Genomic DNA, 26,124 nt, shown 5'->3' on the forward strand with positions numbered 1-26,124 from the left:
AGCAAAAAGAAGATAAAACTCCACAGGAGATGCTGCTGGGAGAATTTTTGACAATACATCCAAGAGAAGAGTAACTCAGAAACCTGTGTGGCTGTCCTGTGCTCAGCCCCCATCCAGCCCCCCAGCCCTGCCCCAGATGCTGGGCAGGGAAGGAGGATGGAGAGCCCTCAGTGCTCAACCACTGCCCTAATTAAGGGTTCAGATAAACTCTTGGGAAGGCAAAAAATCTCCAAGACACTGGGCTGGGCCTGAGAGCATTAGACTGAGGCAGATGTGGAGAGAGCAGGAGGGGAAACAGAGATGCTCACAAGTGCCAGGATGGATTAGGATCAGCACGGGTGTGCCTGTCCCCAGTGGACCCCTCCTGCTCCCCTCTGGATGTTCTGCTGAGTTATCTCAATCACTGCAAACTTTTCCTCTACTCCCTCTGCTGCTGGGCCACCAGTTGAGTGCAGCAGAGGAAGAGTCACCTCATCAGGGGGGTGGAAAAACACGGAAAACTCTGCCATCAGAGGAAGAGCAGCTCTCCCTGCTCAGTCCCCTCACACACACCACTGTCTCAGGTCACCAAATGCCTGATGGAGGCACAAGAACCAGCCATGAAGAAGGAAATCACTGCCCTTTCATGCTGCAGATTTACAGCCCTCTCCCAGTGCTGACACAGTTCAAATTTTAATTAAAAAATGCGGGATTGTGCTAATAGCAGAATAAATAGAGGGAGGGAAATCACTATGGCGAAATGCTGTTTCTTTTTTTGGGACACACTATGTGCATGAAACCCTAGCTGGTTTTGCCAACAGCTGGTCCACAACCTGCACAGTATTTCCAGAAGTGTTTCCAGTCCAATCGACTCAATTTAGCTGGAATAACTCACTTATTTCATAATGGCAGCTGGAGAGGTTTGAGCACTGCTGCTTTTAAAGAGGAGAAAATGTCTGGATGATTTTTAGGAATGCAAACAAAACCAAAAAAAAAAAAAAGGCAAAAAAAAAAGAAAAATAAAGATGCAAATCTTGATTCAGCTGTGATTTCACATTAGATGGCACTCTCAAACGTGATTCTACCAGGACAGCAGCAGCTTTTCCACACAGGGATTTGTACTCAAAGTACAAAATTTCTTAGAAGGAAAATCCTGACTGCCTCTCCCAAATACACACGAGTGCCTGGAAACAAGGGGTGAGGGAGAGCCACCATGTGCACCCTCCTGATGCATGCAAGCCTCCCTGCTTCCCTGGGATGACTCCCCTGAAGACCCCCAATGTTCTTCACCTTCCTGCTGCTTGATTTGTGGAAGCAAACAAACTTTACAACAGCTATGTTTGCAAGCCACAGACTTCACTCAGAGATGTACATTTCACCTAACTCAAAATGGATTTCCACTCTGGAAAATTTCCACTCTGTCTCATGCTCCCCACAGCCCTTTGGCCCATGCTGATGTCCACTTGTGTCGGGGTCTCTAGCTGGTCAGAGTGACCCTGAGAAAAGTACAAAAGTCTCTTTTCCCAGCCCAGCGCTTGAAGAAGGAGTCAGAGCTCTGCAGTTCTTGGTCTCAAGGGTGTTTATTGTATCTTACCTATAAAATTCTTTCACCTGTCCTGCCGAGGTCCGCTCAGCAGGACAGTCTGAGGCACTCTGCCTGCCCCGGGGCGGTGTTATCTTTTTATACAAAAAACTACCCGTACAATATTTACAATCACTTTCCAATACCTATCACCTATGTTAGACAGTGAGCTTCTACTCTAAACCAATCTAAAAGTGCCAGCACCACAGCAGAAGATGGAGGCCAAGAAGAAGAAGGAGAAAGGCTGGACATGCCCAGTTCCCTCCATCTTGCCTCCTGAACCCCCATTCCAGAAACCCCAAAATCTACTTTTCCACCCCGTGATAACTTCACTGTTATTCTACCTAAACTGTTGTGGCTTGCTGATCTTCATATAAGGTTGGTAGTTTGCTCCATGGGTCATAATCAAACCCACAGGTGTTTTGGGCTCTGTGCCAGGGTCTCTGAGCCCCCTGGCAGGGGTCCTGGCCATCCTGGACAGCCAGAGGGATGTTCTGGGTTCCCACACATCTGGGGTGGCGGCTGTTTGGCTGTTTGGATGTCCCTAAGGCCACAGCGGTGCTGTGGAGAGCAGCTCCTGTCCCACAGCCTGGCTGGTGTGGCCCACAGACCACACAGAGCCAATATCTGGATTACAGTGTGGTTTAAAGGGTACCCAGGAGGATCAGGAATGCTGGATGAGATGCAGCTGTAGAAGGGGTGTGGGCAGAAAGTGTACCAGCAGAGCACCCGGCTCGCTCGTGGCTGCAGAGCTCCCCTCTCTGCATCCTCATGGGATGGGGACCATCAGATCTTTCTGGGCTGCACCCAGCAGAGAGCACAATGAGAAATGCAACCCCAACACATCAATGCACCCAGGGGGATGTAGATGGGACAGAGGAGCAGCCAGCTCACAGCCAGCTGCTGGGTTTTGGGAACTGAGAAGTCGCTGCCTTTCCTCCTGGAGACACCACACATGCCAATGAAAACTGAGAAAAACATGATCTTTCAGCAACTCCTGCTCCCAATGGCAGGCATTTCATTGCCTCAAACATCTCTGCACCTGTTCTGCCAGCCCAAGCACCAGGAGCTGGAACAAGGGCAGGGCACCCAACAGCTCCCACGCCAAGGTGGGACCGCTGGGATCTGCTGCCTGCTGATGGCACACTCCAGACTGCACAGCCATGGAAAGCTGAATGGCAGGCTCAAGAAACCCTCACCCTGGCACACAAACTCAACAGAAAGTATCACCATGCCTCAAAGCCAACGCTGTTACACAAAGACCAAAAAAAACCAAGCAGAGCAGCAGTTGCAAAGGCCTACCCAGGCTTAAAAATTACTAGACCCCATTGAAAAAAGAAAAATATTACAGTGGAGAGGTGGTTTATTTTCTGTAACCTCTGGCTGAATGTTTCCTAGAGGAGGGACTGCTGGAGCACAGGCAGGATGCACTGGTATCTCCCTCCTCTTGGAAGCACACTGCAAACTTGCAGCTCCTCCAAGACAGAGGGCTACAAAGGGAGCAAGAATCTATTGGTGCCATTTACAGGGGAACATGCACCACATGATCCATAAAACCTAAGCAGATGGATCATTAGGGAGGTTTCTGTTTGACAGAATGGATGCACAAGTTTAAGTACACAACAGCATCCCAACATGCTCCAAGTGAGGCACCAAACATGTCAAGGACCAAACAAACCTAGGAGACCCATGGAAAAATAATAAGTGTTCACCATAGAGTGAAAAACCCCTCATTTTACATGTCTGTAATTCAACCTGAAGATTAATATGTTGTGAGGGTCTCAAGCAACTCTGAGCCAGCCCCGCCACCTCCATTTCAAACCTCCTCTTCTCAAATAAGCAAAATGTCAGATGGCATCAGGTCAGCCTCAAATGGGATTTCTCTTCCCCTGCTCTGACTGCGAGCCACTTACCCAGCTTACCTTGAAGGACATGTGCTACAGATCAGCTGAGGTGAAGCCTGGAAGGACACAGGTTACCTTATTTGCAGATGGAAGGTTTGCCCATACACACAGCCGCCTCTGTGTTTTGCAGAAAATATTATTTTTTTACTTGAAAAATATTTATGTCAGCCACTGCAACCACTTGAGAAGTTGCAGTGTGCTCTGGAGAAGCAAGAGCCAAGAAACCACTGCTGGGTTTTGGAGCAATATCCTTGTTACAGAAACTCTCCACAACTGGGTTTTGTCTTTTCTTGGCCAATGCAGGGGCAAGATTTCCAAAGTTTGTACTTTTACTGACAAATATGGGGAGTTATTTCATCAGTCACTTCCAGAAAGTCTATTTCTTGCACCAAAATCTGATCTGCCTCAGCCCCAGCATCCAGGCCTGGCTAAATGCCACCACAGCTCACAAGAGGGCTGAGCCTCATGCCTTTACAGAGAAGGAAATTGTAAGAAAAATTTAGGTAGCTACATCTCATAAAAAGATATCAGCCTGAGACACTTACATAACTTTCAAGCTGCTTTCATCCCCTGTATTTCCAGGGGATTTCCAGGTCTGGTACCCACAAATGCCCCTCTGCCTGTGCATGTTCTCCGCTACACAACTGGCAAGAAACATCAACCTCTCCAGGGGAAATTCAAAGGGGCATCAGTGCTGAGAATGCTCAGGAACACCTCCCTGTTACTTTCTAATCACTGATTCCCAGCCCAGGGAACCTGCAATGACCCCCTGGCATGTCCACACCCCAGTGTGTGCCACCACCTTCCTGCACCCCCACGTGCCTGAGTGTCCCTTGTCCAGCCCCAAGGGGTGACAGCCAGCATTTCAACAGGAAGGGTTTGGCAGAGGGATAAACAGATGTGTATGAGATGCAGACACCATAAAATAATAGAATCATAGAATAGTTTGGGTTGGAAAGGACCTTAAATCATGTAGCTCCAGCCTCCCCCTTCCACTGAACCAGGTTGCTCTAAATCACATCCAGCCTGGCCTTGGACACTTCCAGGGGTGGGATCCATGGGGAACCACAGCTTCTCTGGGAAACCTGTGCCAGGGCCTCACCACCCTCACAGTGAAGAATTTGTTCAAAATATCTAATCCAAATTCCCCCTCTTTCAGTTTAAAGCCTTTATCCTTTGTCCAATCCCTCCATGCCCTCCCCAAAAGTCCCTCTCCAGCTTCTTGAGGTACCATAAGGTCACACCAAGCCTTCTCTTTTCCAGGCTGAACAATCCCAGTCCTCTCAGCCTTTCTCCATAGGAGAAGTGCTCCATCCTTAAATGTTAAGTGCTCCATTTGTCAATGTTAAGTCATGTGATATCAAGATCCGGAGGCAGAAGAGGACAAACAAAAAATAATGGAGGCACTGACAGGCTGCCTTGTCTCTCTTCCTGCAAATCTTCCCGTTTCTCCACTCCTTCCTCTCTACATCGTGTTAATGCTCCATGTTCCCCTTCCTTCTCTTCCCTGGGAACTGGACCCTCTAAAGCTCCAAAACTGCAATAACCCAAACAATACCAACCAAACAAAAACACAAACAAAAACCAACACTTCCTCCCCCACCAAAAAAACCCCAACAAGCAACAAAGCAAAGAAAAACATCCTTCATGGAACTATTCCTTTTATACCTTATCTTTTTAAACAAACTTTGTGTGCCACTAAACCCAAGTATTATTTTAAACACTTATTTTCTGGTGCTACATCAGCTCTGACAGGAGAAAGGAACTGCTGCTTTTCCTTTTCAGATTCATCTGTTATAAATAAATAGCAGAAAGCCAGTCAAACAAGCTATGAGGGTTTTCTTGCTTTGTTTTGGTTTTGGGGATATTTTTTTTTAAGTGCCATTGAGGAAGAAACACCTAAACAAAACCATTACATTCATGGTGCTGACCACAACACTTTAAGCCCATGAAACCTCAATAAATATTTTTACATTGAAGCCTGCAAGAAGAGATAATACATCAGACATTTATAGGACTTTTATTTTTCTATAAATGTACCATGAAAGTTGAAAACACTGAATTATTATTTCCATTCTAACTTGGAAAAAAATAGAGAAGAAAGGAAAAAAAGATGCCAGAATATTTTACTAAGAGGAGGCTTTTGTGGAAGACCTCTCTCATGAGCTCCCATCAACTCATCTTGCTGCTTCTTTGAAGCCACATCAACAACGATAATTTAATTTACAGTCCAGATAAAAGACATTTCCAAAGACACGAGGGGAGGGAGAAGGGGGTTAGTAGGGCATTCCCAGTTTAATTCAGTCCAGCTACCTGCTGCCTGTTTGGGATCTAACTCCTGACAGCTCATCCTCCACCAAGCAAGAGCTGCAGGAGATAACAGTGTCCCAGATACCCAGGGGATGGGGGAGGGATGAGTGTCACACAAGAGGACCCTGCAATGTCTATAAATTGCAGCCAAAATGGATCTAATCACAGCAGGCACTGCAAAAGAAAAAAAAAAAAATGTGGCAAGTGTGATCCTGCTGGGAAGAGGAGATGAGCCTGGGACAGGGGATGCTCCAGCCAGAGGGATTGATTCAGCTCCCCTCCAGGGCTCTTGGAAGACAAGGAAGGGGAAAAGAAATAAGCAAAAAGCATTGTAAGCATGTAAGCATCCACCCACAAACATTTACTTAGGAGACAGATAAATAAAAAGCTTTTATCAGATATGGTTTTAAGGAGAATAGACCAATTGCAAACTGTCACCAGAACCCCAATGGGAGAGCCAGAAGATCCCCAAATGGTTTGGGTTGAAAGGAACCTTATAGATCATCTCATCCTCACATGGTTTGGGTTGAAAGGAACCTTATAGATCATCTCATTCCAATCCCCTGCCATGGCAGGGACACCTCCCACTGTCCCAGGCTGCTGCAAGCCCTGTCCAGCCTGGCCTTGGACATTTCCAGGGATCCAGGGGCAGCTGCAGCCGCTCTGGGCAATGGAGAGGATTTCAGCCTCAGTGGGGAAAGAGAGCAGGGACAGGTTTCTCCAGTTCTAGGTAGGCTCCTCCAGCTGTGAGGAGCAACAGGCACTTGGGGAGGGGAAGAGTTCATAGCAGACACAGAAGGATTGACAGGACCCTCACAGCAGGGTGATCTCTCCAGTGATGGAGATGCTGCAAGAGCGTCCCTGCCCACAGCCCCCATCACTTCTCTCCTCTACTGAACTGTGAAGATTCACTTCAGGACACCCTTCCCTACAGATAAAACTCTGTAAAGATGTTTGTAATGTGTAATCTGTGCCAGAGTCTGGCTTTCCTGCCCAGCACTGCTGATGAGCTCAGTGGCAGTGTCCATAAAAATACCCTGGCAAAATCCCTGCACACACACAAGCAAAAAAATCCACCAGGCTCAGCTGCTTTTGTTCTGGTAAGCGAGGAAACAATTACTGAAGCTGGAACAGAGAACTTCATGTAAAGAGAAAGAAAGGTGGAGAGGACAAAAACAAAAAGCAAAACAACCCAAATAATGAGAGGAGGAGGCAAGTTGCACGAGAAGTGATAAAAGAAAAAGGTCAATAAAGACTCACAAACCAAGCTCATGTGTCACTTGCTACTGGCCATGTTTCCCATTAGGAGAAACCTCCTGTAAACAGTTTCCCCCTGTAAACACTGCATCTGAGCACTGGGCAAACCAGGATGGACACAGGTACGAAAAGGAGGTGACCCACACCAGGCAGGAACAACTCCAACACCTTAAAGGAGGTGCCTGATCCTGCAGCTTGCCAAGAGAGCTGCTGGCAACAGGGTGGTACCATAAAACAACAAAAACACTCATTGTTTGAAGAAAGCAAGCAATGACAGGCAAACACTGCCTCTCTCCAGCTGACAAGAGCCAACCTGTCCCTGCAGATATGGTGGCATCAGTTCCTGCCCTGCTCTTCCTTCCCAGGATTTCTCACTACCCCATGAGGAGCTGGATTTTTGCTGCTACATCCCTCAGAGTCATTTAGAAGATGTAAAACATTGCTTTTCATTTAAAGAAAAATATTTTCTACCCTCAAGGAAGGGGAAAAGAAATACAGAAAAGCACAAAAACATGATTAACGTGCATTCTTGCATCTGAAACCCCAGAAAACTAAAACAACTTCATTATATTTGTTGCTGTCTGCTTTCAAGCCCCAATATCTAAAGCCAAGCCTGCAGGTTTTACTGGGAGGGAGGGAACAGAACAATGAACTCATCACTTCTGGAAACAATCTGCTCCTCGGACCTGTCTGTCCAGCGTGGTGATGGAAGGGGATGAGCAGCAGTATTTCACACTCCCAGACCCATGGTCTACATCCATAATCAGCTCTCCAGCACCTCCACACGCTTCAGGAGAAGATCCAAGCAGATTTATAGGAGGCTGATTCTGGATTACTAGTCCCCAAGGAAATTTTCCTCCCAACACCCACAAGTCAGAGGTTGATTTATACCCAGCCCATAATAGACTGTATTCCTCAGAGACAACTCCTTGTCTTCAACCCTGCTGCCATTGCTGAAATGGGAGATTTGGCTTGGTTTAACATTTGTGGAGTTTATAAATACCAAAAGCAGCACTCAATTTAGGCTGGAGACAGTTAAACTACCTCAGACCAACAGGATGCCACGCAGTAAGGAACAATAATGAGATGATGACACATTCATAACCTGAAGTTTTCATTAAAAACTCGCAGCCCGAGGAAGCTCACCCCTCCAGAGCAGAACCATTCAGCTCTCCTAATTACCCAAAGAGCAAATCTTTGCACCAACCAGGGAGTCCAGGGGGGAACTCCTGAAGAGCATGTGGATCCATTAGGCAGGAACTGGGGAAGTACCAGCCAGGGGGTTGTAAATGAGGTAGTGCACAGCCCATTCCTGGTGCCACTCAGCACCTCAGCAGGCATCACACAGCGAGCAGGGAGCCCCTGCAAGCAGATTCAGGGGAAAATAGGGCTCCTGAATAGAAGTTGCTAGATACCAAAGTCCCTGGATAGAGCTTTCTCCATCTGCCAGCACAACACAGTCTCTTTTTCCAGTTTTTGCTTGTTTTTTAAAGGTGTAATGTGTTATCTGAGCAGAGCCACAGCACATTCATGGACTGATGACAAAACTACTCAGTGTTTGTCACATCATCCATCCAAACATAGGTGATGGAAGCCACCAAATTCTGGACTCTCCAAAACCTTGAGAAGGAAGCTCTGCTGAAGCACAGATCTCACTATTATAGCTGGCCAAAGTCAGATCTGGCTGCCAGTAACAGGACTCCTGAATAGAACTTGCTAGATACCAAAGTCCCTGGATAGAGCTAACAGCACAACACAGTCTCTTTTCCAGTTTTTGCTTGTTTTTTGAAGGTGTAATGTGTTATCTGAGCAGAGCCACAGCACGTACAAGGACTGACTACAAAACTACTCAGTCAGTGTTTGTCACATCATCCATTCAAACATCCATTTGGTGATGGAAGCCACCAAATTCTAGACTCAAAACCTTGAGAAGGAAGCTCTGCTGAAGCACAGATCTCACTATAATAGCTGGCCAAAGTCAGATCTGACTGCCAGTAACTGGGAAAGATCCACTTATCTATCCAACTAGAAAAATATCTGCTGGTTAAAGAAACAGCAGTCAAACAAAGAAATGGCAAGCGTTGGCTATGTTTTACAATGCACAACAAAAATACGTTCCTGGGAGTGCCAACATCCCAATGAAAACAAATCCCAGAACACAAAAAAAGGGATAAAAGCACAATACAAGCCTCTTTCTTTCCCCTACAATTCTGCCCCGTGATCGTGTGCCACAGAAACAAATCTGGCTTGGGTAGGAGGCTTTTTCTCCCACCAAAAAAAACAATTAAACCCCTTTTGTTTGTGTTTAAAGCAAAAGCAATGCCAACCAGTAATAAATTTTGGTTTTGTGGAGTTTTATGGGGTGGTTTTTTATTGTTTAGGAGCACAAACCAAACTGAGTGGTTGCTCTTTCCAGAATGTCTCCTCACACGTCTCAACACAAGATGAGGAGGTTGAACATCCTGCTCTCATAACCCTTGTCACAAACAGAAGCTTTCTGGGACAGAAACAGCCCAAAAAGAGGAAAAGAGCAACTTTTCATGCCATGTCATTTTTCAGACCCTTTTCCTTCATGGGGTTCACAGAGCAGGAAAAGAAAGGGAAGCCATAACAGGAATGCAGAAACAGAAGTACATTTAAGAAAAGAAAGCACCAAGATTGATTAGAGTGTTCCTCTGCTTTAATAAAGAGCCTAATGATGTCCAAATTATAGCAAAGCTCAATTGTGTAACCAAGGAGCCAAGATTTCATCCTTGATAAGGACATGGATTTCTGTCTCACAGGAGAAGCCTGCAGTTCACTAACAAAGATGACCTTTTATATTGTACCCTTCAAGGCCACAATTAGCTGGAGAAATGCTGGACTAACTTGGCAACATGAGTTTCTATACACTGTGCTAATTTTTAGCAGAAACTTGCCAAGACCATTACTACCATCTAACAAGACCAAAAAAAAAAAATACAAATATGAACCCCACTGCTCTCCAGATCCAAATTACTTTCCACAATTCAATGCAGTTTTAATTAAGGTGATTAAATTACAGCAAAAATGATTAAGATGATATCCCACAGCAAACCTCTAAAGGTATAACACCTTAATCCAGAAAAACCTGGCATGCACATATTCATGATAAAGTATTCATGAAAAGCTAGAATTTTACACATGAACCAATTCTACATCACTCAAACAATACCTTGGGAGATATTTATCACAAGTAAAAAAACAGTGACATCCATCAACAGAGCACAGTTTTTCTGAGACTACACAGAAAGAAATCTATGCAGGAAAAAAATTGAAAAGGCTACAATTACTTTGACAATGTTTCTACAGCTCAGAGGAATTTGGGGGTTGAAATAAGTGGTTTCCTTCTCCTTCATAGGGCTCCCAAAATCAATTTTATATATATTTCTCTTTTTTCTTTTTTTTTTTCTTTATCAGAAGTCAGATAAGATAAGAAGTGCATGTGAAATCAGGTCACTGCAATAATCATGCACCTGGTGCATTTCCACTATTGCCTATTAACTATGAGGTTTAAATGAATGAGCAAAGTCTCAGATCCATATTTCACCAGTAGAAATTATTAATATAAACATAGCACAGCTCAGGCTTTAACCTTACCATCCAACTGGGCCTACTCTCCTTTGGAGAGGGGTAAATGGTATTAAATTAACAGACAGGGTTCAAAAAGCAGCTACATGGAGGAATGGATTCCATTAAAACCTGGGAAGGGATCCTGTGATAGGAGCCCTGGACATCTGGGAGCTGCTTGTGGTGCTTCAGCACCGGATAAATCCTGGCCTGTGATCTTCAAGGAATGGTAGCTTCAGCATGCCTTTTAAAGAAGCTGGGCCACTGTGATGGAAAGAAGTGAAAACCAGCAATTTAAGGTGCAATCTTCTGGAAACCCTCCCCAGGGGCAGGTGACAGAAGATGGTGGGAGAGTTCTGCAAAGAGGAGGCTGCAACCCCAAATTGTGTTGAAAGTCGTGGCTGAATACATGGGAAAGTACCGAGTAAGGAAGCCTTGCCTCACTCTGGACCTCTCTGCCCCCAGCACTGACCCACACCAAGGGGTTCTGCAGAGTTACCTGCATCAGAATAAAGCCACACAAAGTAGATCCATTCCCAAAGTGCAGATCCATTCCCAAAATGCTGCTACACTTTGCATCTGAGACTTCTTTGTGTCTCTTCTCTGAGACAAGAGACCTCCCAGCTCTCAAGATGGGCAGGAGAGTGGAAATTGTGATAAATGAATTCACTGGAATCAGTAAAAAAGTAAAAGAAAAGAAGAAAAGAAATCTGTATATTGCATTGAGTGGCCATACTAGGGAGCTACTAACACCTGAATCACACATTCAGGACACAAAAGCCCTGGAAAGCTCACAAAGAACAAGTGCAATAGAGAAGCTTAATGATTTTTTTTTCTTTTTGGTTTGCTTAATTAATATAGCTCTGAATGACCTAGTCACCAGAGAGCTCCCTCTCAGGTTGTAACAGATCTGATGAGGGCTGAGCCCCAGCCCAGGTGAGAGGTTAACTTTATATTTTTCTGGATTGGACGAAGAAAAGTATAAATCGAAAAAAGATAAAATCCCAACATAAATCCTCCACCAAGGCTGCTATGAAATAACTCTTTTGTTTAATTATTATGAGTTGGATAGGCAAACACTGGATCCCGATGGACAGAGAGCAGCTGTTCCTATAACAGAAAGACATTCATCTTCCCTCCTCGGGACCCTGAAATCCTATCAACAATGCCTGTAAAACGACTCTCAGCTCCCCCCTCTCCCACTTCTTGCCTGTCTTTCATATCCAGACCTATTTTTAGCCAACTTTATTTTGTTGCAGCACACTTCAAAGCCGTGCGTGTTAGCTCGTTCAAAATCATTTCCATGTACAAAAAGCTTTGGGGACATCATGGGAGTGGCTCTGGGGTGCAGGAGAAGGGCACGTCCCTCGCCCAGGGTCTCTTCTTTCACCAGGGATTCATTGAGAAGGAGCCTACAGACACAGTTACCCAGACAGATACACTTGCATCTCATTTACCTCTGAGGCTCACAGTTACCTTGGAGGGTTTCTTTTTAGCTGCTACATAATAAGCAGTTGATCCCTACACGATTGCACGGGAAAGGAAATTCTATTAGCAATTAAGAGAAGAAAAAAAAAAAAAAGTTTCTCATGTTTGCTTTTAGCAACACTAACTCTGTCCCATTAGATGATAACAGAAGCTATGTATCTAGAGGAAACTTTCTACAGCAATAAAAATTAGCTGTTAAAGACTTCCATAGTTATCTGAGGCACAATATAAATGTTAAAATACCCTCCAGGAACGGGCACAGGCAGCCAATCTCCAGCAAATGTGAACAGGCAGAGTGTCAGGGCATCAGGAGACAGCAGCCCTGGGGACAGCACATTCAGTGGCTGGGTGTTTTTTCCTTTCCTTTTTTTTTTTTTTCTTTTTAGCATCCAGCAAAATCCAGGCTGGAGGAGCTTTGTGCCACCAAGCTGAACCCAGGAGAGGAAACACCCAGGGACAGCAAGTGTGCTCATCAGAAGGCTCCATCAGGCATTGCTGGTCTTTGTCACAGACCCAAAGAAACCTGGAAATTGGGACTGGAGGGACACTGTGTTGTTTCAAACACTGTAAAAGGGGATTAAAACCTACACAGGAATTTCTTGCTGTTACTGAGTCCTTCCACAGGGCCCAGCTTCATGGTTTCACTTTACAAAGATGCTCCAGGAGCTTGAGGAAGAGTCTATGGCAGTAAAACAACAGCAATGAGATCAAAACATTCATCTCCATGAGTTTTGGGTTGTTGGAGGGATTCTTTGGCTTTTTCTGAGGTTTGCTTTTTTGGGGGGGAGGGAGTTAAGATTTGTGTTTTGGTTTGGGGTTTTTTGAAACATTTGTCTTTGAAATCCTTCAAAGGAAGCCCAGGGGCAGGGATGAGACAGCTCAGAGGCAGGGCACACCCCATGGCAGCATCTCCACCTGAGCTGCCATTCAGAGATGGTGCTGCCATGGCTCCAGAACCCTCACCAGACCAGGCACTCAACTCCACAGCACACCTGGCAGCAGCTGCATCCCAGGAAGGCAGCACCAAGCATCAAAAAGCACCATCCTGCTTCAGGCTGTGCTAAGCTTTATCTGCATCCCAGGCTCCTTACATAAAAAGGAATTTCATAGCAGGGAACTGTTCCAGGTGTGTCAGCACCAGTGCCTATTGCCCACCACAAAATCTCACTTTTCAGGTGCCAGCCAGGTGAGTGTTTTCCAGCACAGCTGCAAAAGGTATTTGGAAAAACGCCTTACCCCAGGTGTAAGAATGTGCTTTAATAGAAGCTTCCCTATAAAACTAAAAGTGCCTGAAAAGCTGTGGGTGCAAGTGAAAGCAAAGGATTATGAGTTCAAACTTTTGTGCACCCAAGAGCTGCCCAATAGCTGCTGCTGGGCTGTAACTGGATACTCTCACCACAGAAACCCAAGGACAACTGAATTTCTCAGCCTGCAAATATACAGGGGAATTAGCATTCTTAACCCATTAATTACTCCCAGGAACTAAAGTGGCCAGACAAATCCCACTGTTCCAGCTGCCATACTGAGGGGAAATAAAACCCCAAAACAAAGATTTGGAGAAAGAAAAGAGCTGGGAGCCTGGAGGTTGCATTGCCATGGCTCAGTTGTCCCAAAAGTGAGGACAAGGCCACCACCAGGATAAGCACAAATGTGGACTTTGCTGAGCAGCTGCATCCCAAGTCAACTGCAGTTTCTCTCTGCTGAGTAAGGGACTCCTGGAAATCCATGTGGCAATGCACAGGTCTGAAGCAAAGCCAATGCCTTCCCACATTTGAGTGCCTACAAAGCTCACTGGCTCTTCCAAGAGCAGTGCCACAGCCTCCTCACAACTTCCTTATTGCAAAGCTCAGCTTGCTGCCTCAGGGAAAGGCCTGGACATCAACTGTGCAAAGCTCAAATTCCCTCTTTTCCCAGAAGAAGAAAGGATCAGTGGCAAACAGAGCAACTGGAGGGGGGAGTTTGCAGACGGCTCAGCCAAACTGCAGCCACAGCCACCAGCCCTCAGAAGCAATCCAGAGACTGCAAAACATAAGAACAGCACTAAAAGGGCTTAAAAACCCTGCAATATTCTCATTTTCTGAAGCACTTTTAAAAAGACACAAAAAGGAGACAAGTTTGATTGAACATTTCTTCACTTCAGACCCATGGTTGCATTCCTCCCTCCCCAGGAATTCAAAGCAGTCAGCAGAGGTAAATTATGTATAAGCAAAATATTCCTAAAAGCCAAATTTTAGAGGTTGCACCCGTTACACAAGGCATTTTTAAATAGCTAAATGTCGAAGAAAAGAACAGTTAGTGACCTAGATTGACCATTTGATAGATCAGGCACAAATGGAGCTAACTTTATCCCTCTCATCCACTCAAAGGCTTATCATCTCACACCTTAGAGAAATAAATTAGGAAGAAGCATTGCATTAGCACTACTGGCACCACACAGAAAATTTCAAGTTCTGCTACCACTAAGAAAACAAGTTCTATAATGGGAAAAAGCTTTAAATAAGACAAATAAATAATTTAAAAAAAAAACCTGCGGAGACAGTCACGGCACCTAAGACCCTACAGTGTCAGCTACTATGGAATTTTTAAAATGACAGCCTTTGCTGCTGTGGTTTGGGACCCATTCAGCACAGGTCTGGGATTTGGGGTTGGTCCAGAAGGTGCCAGACACACACTCATTTCCCCCAGGTTTTGTTTATTTCTCTATAAAACTGACAGCAATACATTCCACTTCCAGCTTTACTGGAGGAGGATTAACTCACCCCCTCTGCTCCCAGGAGCACCTTTTTCTTCTCCCTTTGTCACACAAAAGTACTTATTAGACAGAAGAAGTCCAGTTCAAAATCCACATCTAAATTTGCCTGAGTATCCACTTCAATGAAAATTAATGGAGCTGAGATTGTAAAGCACTGCATCTTTTCATGTGCTTTATTCTCTTTATTTAAAGATTCATACACTATACATCACTATGAGACTCAGACAGGAGAAAAAAATACCAAAATGGTTTAATAAAATTACGAGAACATTCTATTTTTCCCAGCAAATTTAATTCCAGGTGGACAAGAAAGGATAATGAGGTGGTCAGAGCACCAGCCGTGGACCCAAGAGGATGGGGAGCGATGTCCTTGCCCTGACTTCAAGATCTCAGAGAAGTCACTCCCACCAAGGAATAACTGGTAAATTTTTATGTTCCCAGATTAAACACCCAGAGATACAAGTTCCCCTTCTAGAAAACACTTTCAAAGGTTTATTTCAGCTCCTCAATACACCCCAAACCCATCATGAAGGCAAAATTGGTGCTCCAGGCCCATGCTGGCTCCTGCTCTGCAGCCAGGGCTGTGCAATCCTCTGAGCAGAGCTCCCCCAAAGCCCGAAACTGAATCTGAGGTGAAACACACACCAAGGTGGAAATCGTGGAATTATTGATGAGAAACTCATCATTCACATGGGGCACTCACATCCTCCTCCAGCCAGGCACCATCAGGCTGCTCCTTCCTCTGCATTTCTCTCTGCACACCTGTATGAGCCAGTCCCTGCTTGCAGGCAGCCCAGCCTGAGAGAAAAGGATCTCTCCAAGACTAAAAATGCACCAACCACATCCAGCACAGTCATCAGAAGAAAAGAAATTAAAAAATCACATAAAATGGACAGAGTGCACTCAGGTTTAAGCCAGATTTCACCCCATACAGAAACATTTCTTCATGCAGATTATTCTTTCAGTACAGGTACAAAATACTGGGTGTGACCTTGGCTGAGCCACTTCATGATGCAGCAGGGAGCACTTGCAGACAGAATTTTCTCTCTCTTGGCCCCTCTGCTCAGGGGTTTTGGGCCAGGCACCTTCTCTCTACACAAACAGCATTTTGCAAAAAGAGGAGCTGTATTTTTCTGAGGCACCTAGACACCAGCAACAGATTTTTTTCCTTAAGTAGCACAATGGACCAATGCCACATGCAATAACCTAATCAGAGTAAAAGATTCAAATACTGGCAAAATAGGAGGCGCTTGTGTGCTGGAGGGAAGCATATTATTATTTTACAGTGCACACTGACAATTGCTGCTCTTAACTTTTAGTTTGAATTGAAGCTATACCATAGTAAAGGAGGAAGATGACAGACAGAAAAGGACATGAAACTGGTGAAAAAGACCAACAGTTATATTCAAATCTAAGCATAAAATGTGCTGGGTCTGCAGAACACATGCAGAGTGTTTCATTTTTAATTTACTTCTTTGCCCCTCTGACTTCAGTGGCTCCAAGAAACCTTACAAAGAAGACTGGGGGGGGAGTGATGCATATTTTTCTAATATACCTTAAAGGAACAAATGACTAATGACATACAAAATTATTTCAGAATGAAGCAATAATGAAGAGAAGAGATTAGACATTAGTTGATCCTCAATGGTTAATGGAGGGGAAAGGGAAGGGGAAGAGTAGAGCTTATACTGGTGAACACTTCGGCCACAAACACCTCTCTTAAACACATCCAATTTCACTGATGTGAAAATCTCCACATGAAGGAACAGGCGAAAAAGAGCTTAAGTGGGAACAGGGTGCAGAATGCCAAGTGCTACACTGAATAATTCAGATCCAGGCAGTGCTATTGGCCAGGCAGGAAAATCACACTCCCCTGCTAGTTTTAAAATCAGAGGCCAAGGAGGGATAAAAGAGAAAGACAACACCTCTTTAAAGCAGAGATTACACTCCGTGGTTCCCATTTCCCAAGTTCCCACAACGTTTTGTTGCAGGGAGAGCGCTGGAGCACGGGTGCTGTGGGGGTGCCAAGGCATAGCCCCTCCCTGCCCACCTCCCTGCCCATCTCCCTGCCCACCTCCCTGCCCACCTCCCTGCCCACCCCAGGACCTGGGAAACTCAGCCACCTGCCTCAGTGACACCACTCCTCCAGCCCATTTAGCAAGAAAATGCCAATTCTGCAGCAGGCACCGACCAACCCTGACTGCCCAAGCTGCCTCCATGAGATTTTCTCAGTGTACGAGCACTTCTCCAGTTGCCTGAGGGCCCAACCCCATCAGGGCTTTTATTTGGGTCTGGATCACTGCTCAGCTCTAGAAGGTTCTCTCCCCTACCTGCACCCTTCCCAAATTTCAGCCACACTTCTCCAGTGCCAGCAGACAGGGCTGGACACACAGATTTCCAAGGAGACATCAGAGCATCAGTGTCCTTCCCTGCCTGGGCTCTGCAGAGCCAGAAGCAAGGGGTGAGCAAGACACTGTCACAACTTTTAGACCACTGTCCTGGGTGTGTTTGATAGAAAGGTCATTTCTGTTTACATTTCATGGGGCTTGAAATGTCCTGTGCTCCTAAAATCCTATTTAATTCTGACTATTCTAGTGCAGCACCACGAGGTCAACTATAACTAAATTTTACTTTAACACTAAATTTTAGAAATGCTTCTAAGAGCAGGTCCTGGAACATGACAGCCAAAACACCTTCTGCCACAAGGCCCCAGAAATGGAGTAACTTTGACTTCTAGTTATTTTATTTTAAAGGTGTCATGGCTTTCTAGGAACAGGCAACTTTGCCTTTGGGCAGAGCACACAAACACAGCCCTCACAGGTGCCCAGCCTCAAAACATCTCTGCCATCCACCTCCTTCACCCTTGATAAAGATTACCATCCCTTGGTTCTTTAAGATAAGCACCCCTTGGTTCCTTTTACACCTGCAACACCTCTGCAGGAGGACCCACACCATGGAGAGCACATCAGCAGGATTCCTGGGCCGGTCCCATCATCCCACCATCAACATTTCAAAAGATGCTTGCTCTCTTCCATCTCAACCTGTGCACTGGAGAAGCCAGGGAGCCCTCCTAGGCTGATCTGTAAAGCAAGGAGTGTGTGCATGGGGATGGGGGAGAATGGCGGGAGGGAGAGAGGAGGACAAAAACAACAACAAAACAGAAAAGAAAAAAGAAAGGGGAGTGGGGGGGGAAGAAAAACCAGTGAGGTTGGCCTGCTTCTTTCTTCTCTACCATCTATTCAGTGTCAGCAGGGGAGGTCCACAACTGTTGCGTCACAGGGAGCACAAAAAAGCCTGACAAGCGTGTTTGAGCTGATGGAGAGCAGAGTGGACAGGAGGCTGCTGACAGCTCCACCGGGCACTGCGAGCCCCTGGCTTGAATTGGCTGCTCCTTCCCATCGCATCCAGCCCGCACGGGCTGCTCCAAGGCACCAGCAATGGCAGAAATTCCAGCCTGTAAATACTTTAGTTAACTCTCCAGCTCGGGTTAGACCCTCACTCTGGTGCAGGGATCCAGGGTTTTTAATGCAGGAGGCACCTAAGGGAGGATGCAGGAGATGCTTCGAAACGGAGAAGGGGGAGCTAAACCACAGGTTGTGCAGGACCTGGAGAGGTGTTTATAAATAATGTCGCTAAAATTAATGCACTGATCACTGGCATCTCTAACACGGCATTTTCTTCTCCACAGAACTCTGACAGTGGTTATGTCTGTGGTATAATTATCTAGATTTGATAGCGGATTAAAAAAATATATATCCTAAACACCTGTTCAAGAGTTTTGTGTTTTTAAAGGCCATTGCCATTAACCTTGGGCCACGCACTTCATTGTGTTTAATTAGCAAGCTAATGAAGCCAGTTTTATTCCCTTTCTCAAGCACAAGAGGATAAATACAAGACAGTGAAAGAGGAGACCAGATCCATTTGCAGCACAGTTCATTGCTGCATGGCATTACTTAAACTTGCACCGAAATAAAAGTAATGTAATGGCTTGGAAAGCATGTTAGCAATGCATTCTGCAAGACAAATCCTTTTACACCTTCTGTATTTTCTCAAGCTCATCGATTAAAACATGATTTCTGAACATTTGGGCTGCAGAGAATTTGCAAACAAAGGGCTAAAAATAAACATAATGTTTTCCTCAACGAATCCTCAATATTCCAAAAAACTAAGCGTAACAGATTTTTTTTTTTTTTGAAAGAACAGCAGCCCGTGCTTGCTTTGTTACATCCAGCCAAGGTAGAGATGAGAAGCATCAACAATGGAGGTTAAGTGATTTTCGAAAAGCCCACCACTTTCACAGAGCCCTAACGTGTACACACACAAAAGGCATACTTTGAGCAAAGCCCAGTGCTCTGAATCCCAGCAACACATTCCAACTTTGGGTATCTCAGCTTGTTTTCCTTTTTTTTTTGGTTTTTGTTTTTTTTTTAACTGAACAGCTTTAGGAAAAACTGGACAATAAAGATCACGTTTATAAATACTCATAAATATCACAAGAAAGGCAGAAAGGCTTTAAAAGAGAGGGAGGGATTTACAGAATGGCTAATGCACTGATTAGTGATTCAAAAGGACCTTTCCAAACAAACAGAATTATATTCATTTTCTGGGGTTTCTTTATTGTATTTTCAGGGGGGGTGAGGAAAAATTCAGCACAGGTATGCCCTGTCAGATTATCTTTTTCATAACATAATACATTTAAGAAGCTTTCAGGATGTTTTTTTTTTTTTTTTAAGCAATTGCTTTTTTCCCCCTCCAACTTAGATTTCAGCCACTCTGTGCACACAGCCATAGGATCAGGTTAAATACCAAAACCAAACAAAAACCCAACGCCATACCCAAAAACAAAACCAAAAACAAAAAAAATCCGGAAGCCATCTCTTTTATTGAATCACCCGAGATAAAAGGATTCCAAGATATATGGAAAGAAAATACATTGACCATAAATCTCCTTTATGCACATAATAGAATTTTCCAGCCAGGAGAGCTGTTGTGATGATAGCAACGCCGAGCACCAGGAATGCTGCTGGCACACACACAGCCCCCCCTCCCCGCTCCTTCCAAAATACCTGCTCTCCTCAGCACTGCTATGTAAATACAAACCCGCACATCCCCCTTCCCAACACATGCAAACAAAGCTGCGTACAAGTGTCCCAGCCATCAGATAAAAAAATCCCGAGCTGGCTTTGCTCGCTAAGAAATTAATTTTTTTTTTAATTTTTATTGTCCGCTCCTTTTTTTTTTTTTTTTTTTATTGCCACTCGCACTCACTTTCGGTGCGACTTAAAAAAAAAAAAATAAAAAAACAACGAAGCGCTGGCACGGCGGGTAATGGCAGAGGCAGGCGGTGGCAGCGCATATTTAATGGGCACTCGGAACAAAGGAAGCCCGGCTGCAGGAGCGCCCCGGGGCCGGCTCCGCGCCCGCTCCCCCCGCGGCCCCGCCGGGCAGCGCCTTCCCCGGGCCGGGGGACCCGCACCGGGACCCGCACCCGCGGGGAAACCCCCCCGGCCCCCACCCGCACCACGGGTGATGCCAAAGCCGCCGGGAACTCCCCGGCTGCCCATCGCGGAGCTGCAGCATCGCTGCCTCCCGCACCCTGCCCCCGGGAACCCCCCGGCCGCAAACAGCCCCCCAGCCCCGGCCCTGACCCCTCGGCGTCCCCCCGGCCGGGAGATGATGGAAGGGATGCACCAAGGCACTGCCCAGAGCCGGGCGGGGGGCTCAGCCCCGGGGGGGTCGTGGTGACCAGGCAAGAGGGGGGAAGGCAAAATTGCTGCCGCACCGGCTTCTCCTAAGGAGAACGCAGCGGTAATAAAAAAGAATAGGGGAAATAATAACAATAACACAAGGAATAACTAGAACAAGGAGGGAAAGTGGGGAGCGCGGGGATTTCCAGCGTGCCCGCGTTTTCAGGTGCTCGGGGGCAGCACAGCGGGGCTGGCCGCTCCCGCCGCCCCCGATGGACCGCTCCCGCCAGCCCATGGAGAGCCCTCCCCGCGTCCCCAAACGCTGCCCGGGGTCCCCTCCAACTCCCCCGGCCGCGCTCGGGCTGTGGGAGAACTTCCACCCGCGTCCCCCGGCACGACGCGCACCCCGCAGGTTGGAGATGAAGTTTGTAGCCCATGTCCGTAAAATAAACGGGATGAAGAAGATACAAAATAGACACCCTCCTGCGCCCGCAAAGCCTCCTCCGCAGGGATGCTCCCCAGGCGCCCCCCGCAGCACACACCCCCTTTTTCCCAACTTTCTCCCCGCTCCCCGCGGAGCCAGGCAGCCCCCATAGGCTGGTGCCGTGCTCACCCTATGGGATCGCAGCGTCCCGGGGGGAAAAAGGGGAACCGGGGAGGTCCCTTTGGGATGGAGGGGGGGTCCCCCACACCCTCCCCGAGTTACACAACCGCAGCCCGGCAGGAGCGGAGCGCACACATGGCCACTACCTGAGAGACCCCGCACCATTCCGGAGCGACCCCGGGTCTCCTCCCGCTGCTCCCAACTTGTCCCCCCCTCCCGAAACATCCTCGGCTTCTCCCCCACGCCCCCGCCCCAGAAGTAAATGCCCATTTTTCGCAAAGTTTCCTCGAGATCGCGCCGTGTTTACATTGCCATGAATTCCCACAGGCTGCCTGGAGGGAACAAAAAGCAGCACGGGAAGGCTCGTCCTGCGAGCAGGGAGAAAACGGAGAGGGAGGGAGAGGGAGTGAAAAGAAAAATAATAACAATTATAATAATAATAATAACAATAAAGGAAATGAAGCCGATGAAGCGGTGGGGGGATTCCCCAGCTCGGGTGCTCTGCTTCGGAGGGTGCTGGAGGGTGGCTGCAAATAACCGCACGGCCCATTCAATTCTGCATTTGGAGACGCGACCGAGAGCCCGAGCGGGAGGTAAACACGCCGAAAGGCTCTTACCTGCACAGAAAGTTCCCCAGAGCACGGCGAAAGTCAGCCACGAAGCAAACATAGTCCTTTACTTTTTTTTTTTTTTTCCTCTCCTCGCGTGCACCTCTACCCCAAGGGAAACAAAAATAAAAATAAAAAGATCGAGCGCGTGAAAAGAGAGGGAGGAGAGAAGCGTGGCTCTGCCTTCCCTCTCGCTCTCAAAAAGAAAAAAAAAAAGAAGAAAAAAAATCTTGGGGGTAGGGGGTGGGAAAAAAAAAGAAAAAAAAGAAAAAACAACAACAACAAGAAAATCGGATTTAATTCCTCCGCAGTTGCAAAATTTATCCAGTGGAGACGAACAGACCCGGACGGTTCGACTGCTCCTGCCCGGCCCCACCGTTCGCTCCCAGCTTTCCAAGAGTTTCTTTCCCTGGGCTTTTGTGCTGGGAGCGCGGCGTGCACCACACACCGACTCCCCCTCCTCCTCCTCCTCCTCCTCCTCCTCTTCCCCTTCCCCCTCCTCCTCCTCCTCCTCCTCCTCCTCCCAACCCAGCCCCTCCGGCTCCCCCAGCAGCGCGGGGCGAGCGCGCACACGCCCCCCCACCCCCCCCCCCCCCTCCCCGCGCAGTTCCCGCGCAGTTCCCGCGCAGCCGCGCGCGGGTTGCGCGCTCCCCCCGTTCCCCCGCGCACACGCGCGCATCCCCCCCCCCTCCTCCCTCCTTCTTCCTCCTCCTCCTCCTCCTCCTCCTCCCCGCGCAACCCACGCCGGCAGCGAGCGGGGCGGCGGCGGCGGCAGCAGCGGGACCGTGCGCGGTTCGTACGGACCCCGCATCGCGGGAGGCTGCGGAGCGGCAGGCAAGGGCCGGCGGAGGGGGCGCGGGGTCCGGAGGAGGAGGAGGAGGAGGAAGAGGCGGCGGGGGGCCGCGGCATCGCGGGGCTGCGCGGGGCGGCGGGCGCGGGGGCGCGGCGGGAGGTGCCATGTGCGGGATGGGGAAGAGGGAGAGGGAAATTAAAAATAAACCCCACAACGTGGAGGAGGAAGGGAAAGGGAGGTTTGATGGGGGTTTGGGGTTTTGTTGTTGTTGTTTTGGGGTTTCGTTTTAATAATTAAAAAAAAAAAAAAAAAAACCTGAACCGCGTCCAAAATGGCTTCTAAAAAAAGGGAGAAGCCAGCGCGGAGCCAGCGGGGAAACCCGGATGTTGGATACAAAGGGGCTGGAGGGGGCGGTGCGGCGCGGGGGCTACGCGGGCTGAGCGGGGAGCGGCGCTGCCCGTCACGGCCGCGCCCGCGGGGAGCCCCGGCTGGAGCGGGGCTGGGCACCGAGAGGGTGGCGATGGGCAGGTTTAGGGACAGGAGGCTGCCGAGGGTGTGCGTGGATATGGACAAGTTTAGGGGCAGGGGACTGCGGTTGGTATGTGTGGATATGGGCAGGTTTAGGGGCAGGGGGCTGGAGAGGGTGTCCGTGGATATGGGCAGGTTTAGGGGCAGGGGGAGAGTGTGTGTGGATAGGGGCAGGGGGCTGCAGAGGATGTGTATGGACGTGGGCAGGTTTAGGGGCGGGGGGCTGCAGAGGAGAGCTTTAGGGGCATAAGAGGGCGGAGGAGATGAGTGTGGATATGGACAGGTGTAGGGGCATAAGGGGGCAGAGGAGATCAGTGTGGATATGGGCAGGTTTAGGGGCAGGGGGCTGCCGAGGGTGTATGTGGATATGGGCAGGTTTAGGGGCAGGGGGCTGCGGAGGGTGTATGTGGATATGGGCAGGTTTAGGGGCAGGGGGCTGCGGAGGGTGTATGTGGATATGGGCAGGTTTAGGGGCATAAAGGGGCAGAGGAGATCAGTGTGGATATGGGCAGGTTTAGGGGCAGGGGGCTGCAGAGGAGAGATTTAGGGGCAGAGCGTAGGAGTGCAGATTTAGGGGCATAAAGAGGCAAAGAGGTGTGTGTGGATAGGGGCAGGGCACTGCTGGGGTGGGAGGTTTGGGAGAGGGTGTAGGGGCAGGAGCTGGAGGGAGAGGTTTAGGGGAAAAGTGTGCAGAGGGTGTGTATGGATAAGGGCAGGTTTAGGAACAGAGGGTTGTGCGGGGATGGAGGTTTAGGGGCAGAAGGTGGCTGAAGGGATGTGTGCATCGCAGCAGCTTTAGGGGCAGGGCCTGGAAGTGGAGATTTGGGGGTGGAGATTTAGGGCCAGAAGGTGGCAGAGAGTGTATGTGGACAGGGGCAGGTTTAGGGACATGGGGGTGGCAGGAAGAGACTGTGGGGCAGGGAGTGGGGGAAATGCAAATAGGGCAGGGGATGGTGGAGCGGGCTGGTGGGAGAAATTTAGGGGCAGAAGATTTAGGGACAGGGCAAGGTGGAGGATATGTGTGGATAGGGGCAGGTTTGAAGACAGGATGCTGTGGGGGAAAGTCTAGGGGAAAGGGGAGATTTAGGGACAGAATTTGGCAGTGTGGATAGAAGCAGGTTTTGGGGCAAGGGGCTGCAGGGGGGAGGTTCAGGAGAAGGGGGGAGATTTAGGGGCAGGGGGGACAGGAAGAGAGGTTTAGGGGTGGGGGGCAGTTGTAGGGAGTGTTTGGAGAGGAAGGGTTAGGGGAAGAGGGTGGTGGAAGGTGTGCGTGGATGGGACAGGTTATGGGGCAGGGATGGTTTAGGGGGTTTAGGGGCAGGGGTTGCAGGAAGTGCAAATAGGGCAGGGAATGGTGGAGGGAGTGAGATTTAGGGAAGTGGATCAGGCCAGGGGGTGGCAGAGAGTGTGTGTGGATAGGGACAGGGGACTGTGGTGAGGTTTGGGGGCAGGAGGCTGCAGGAGACAGGTTTAGGGGCAGGGGGTGGCAGGGCAGAGGCTTTAGGGACAGGGAATGACTGGGGGCATTAGGAGCAGGGAGTGGGGGGAGTGCAGACAGGGGCAGGGGGTGGCAGAGGGGGCTGAGGGGGGAGGTTTTAAGGGCAGGGGGTGGCTGGGGGGGATTGGGGCAGGGAATGGTGGAGGGCAGGGCTGTGAATGGGGTGGAGGGTGGGGTAGCACGGGGCAAAGCCACCTCATTGTCTTGGAGAAATTCTCTGGCTCCTTGCCTTCCCAGTGGAGAGGGCAGCACAGCCCCCACCAGGGCCAGGAATAAGCAGTGTCCTTGCAGAAAAAACAATTCTCCACTTCCAGACACTGGGAATGTGTGCTCCCTGCTTGTGCCCAACAGCCTCTTGACCCCAAGATCCAGCAGGAGCAATGGCTCAGTGTGCAGGGTCCCCAGGGCAGAAGGGACACCTCAGCAGAATCCTTTTTTAGGCCATTTCAGGGTTAATAAGGTTTTCTCCATTGCCAGGATTACAGGAATTGAACGCTCTCCACGATTTTATTTTAATTCTAACTTAAATAATATGGCTATAGGGAGCAGCAAAGGACTCTTAAGGGGAAGGAGGAGGAAGGGGGAGATGCTGAAGTCAGGTCATTCTCAAGACTTTGGGTCTGTGAGGTCCACTGACTCATCAGAGAGAGGAGTGTGGCAGGGATGGATGCTGTGCACAGCAGTGAATCGCAGGTCAGCTCCCTCAAATTCATCCGATGGGGACTAAGGCTGAAAATATTCCTAAACTCATTTTCTTTTTCCTCTGGAGGGAGATAAGAATAAACATGAATCGTTCTTCTAAAAGTTTGAAAAGCATTTTGTTCCAAGAAGAAATATGTAATTTTTTTCCTTCTTCTTCTTACAGTAACAAGTTCACAGAAAACTTCAGGAGGCTTTTACAAAGGCTTGTAAGCACTTTGAAGCTGGAGACTGTTTTTATATACGTACAGCACTTGTGTAACAAGGTCTCGACAGTGAATGGGATTCCAGGGTGCAGTTGCAATAAAGTGATTAATAGTATCATTCATGGTATCATACCTCATTCATAGGTTTCCTGTAAGTTAAGAGGAATACGTTGGCAGGAGCACGGTGGTTGTGACTTTAAACACGATACTCTTGGGGGGAAAAGTTACAGCTAACACATGCACTGAAGGGCAGTGCAATTAGTAAAGCCATGTAAAAGGCTCAAGAAAATCATTTTTAGAGCAAAAGCCCGCAAAGATCAAGTTCTGAACTAGTTCTATGGCACAGAAATAGCAAGGTGGATATTGCCACACAGCTGGTGAAACCAAGAACAGAAAATAAGATGTGTCTGTCAAAGGGACGGGTCAGTGGTGATCACTGTTTGTTCAGAAACACACAAGTAGGGTTTGGGTTTGTTGCTTCTTAATCTGCACACAGTGAGGACTGATTTTGTCACCAAAATGTTTGTCACCTGCTTGTGGCAAAAATCACTGAGAAGGCCAGGCAAGATGCAAAAGGGAATGGAAATCAGTTGTCAAAGGAGAAGTAAATGTCCTGGCTGTGGGCTGCAGCAGCTCAAGAT

General features: G+C 48.0%; 1 protein-coding gene and 1 long non-coding RNA gene across 4 annotated transcripts in view; one reads left to right on the forward strand and one right to left on the reverse strand.

Moving 5' to 3' along the window:
* The window catches only part of ACVR2B (activin A receptor type 2B), a 113,347-nt gene extending 90,441 nt beyond the window's left edge, over positions 1 to 22,906 (reverse strand). Inside the window, exons 1-2 of one of the 2 annotated variants that reach the window (XM_077188437.1) lie at positions 22,868 to 22,906; positions 21,769 to 21,864 (exon numbers count right to left, since the gene is read on the reverse strand). In XM_077188437.1, the coding sequence (XP_077044552.1) occupies positions 21,769 to 21,820 (52 nt within the window). In that variant the 5' untranslated portion in view covers positions 21,821 to 21,864; positions 22,868 to 22,906. The other variant, XM_077188404.1, reaches the window with a different exon arrangement.
* LOC143695525 (uncharacterized) overlaps positions 22,466 to 26,124 on the forward strand; it is a 53,523-nt gene continuing 49,864 nt past the window's right edge. For both annotated transcript variants that reach the window (XR_013184823.1, XR_013184820.1), the window contains exon 1: positions 22,466 to 22,593. This is a non-coding gene — a long non-coding RNA (uncharacterized LOC143695525). The remainder of the gene's footprint in view (positions 22,594 to 26,124) is intronic.

The sequence above is a fragment of the Agelaius phoeniceus genome, chromosome 1 (genome assembly GCF_051311805.1).
Source record: "Agelaius phoeniceus isolate bAgePho1 chromosome 1, bAgePho1.hap1, whole genome shotgun sequence".
Classification (NCBI taxonomy): Eukaryota; Metazoa; Chordata; class Aves; order Passeriformes; family Icteridae; genus Agelaius; species Agelaius phoeniceus.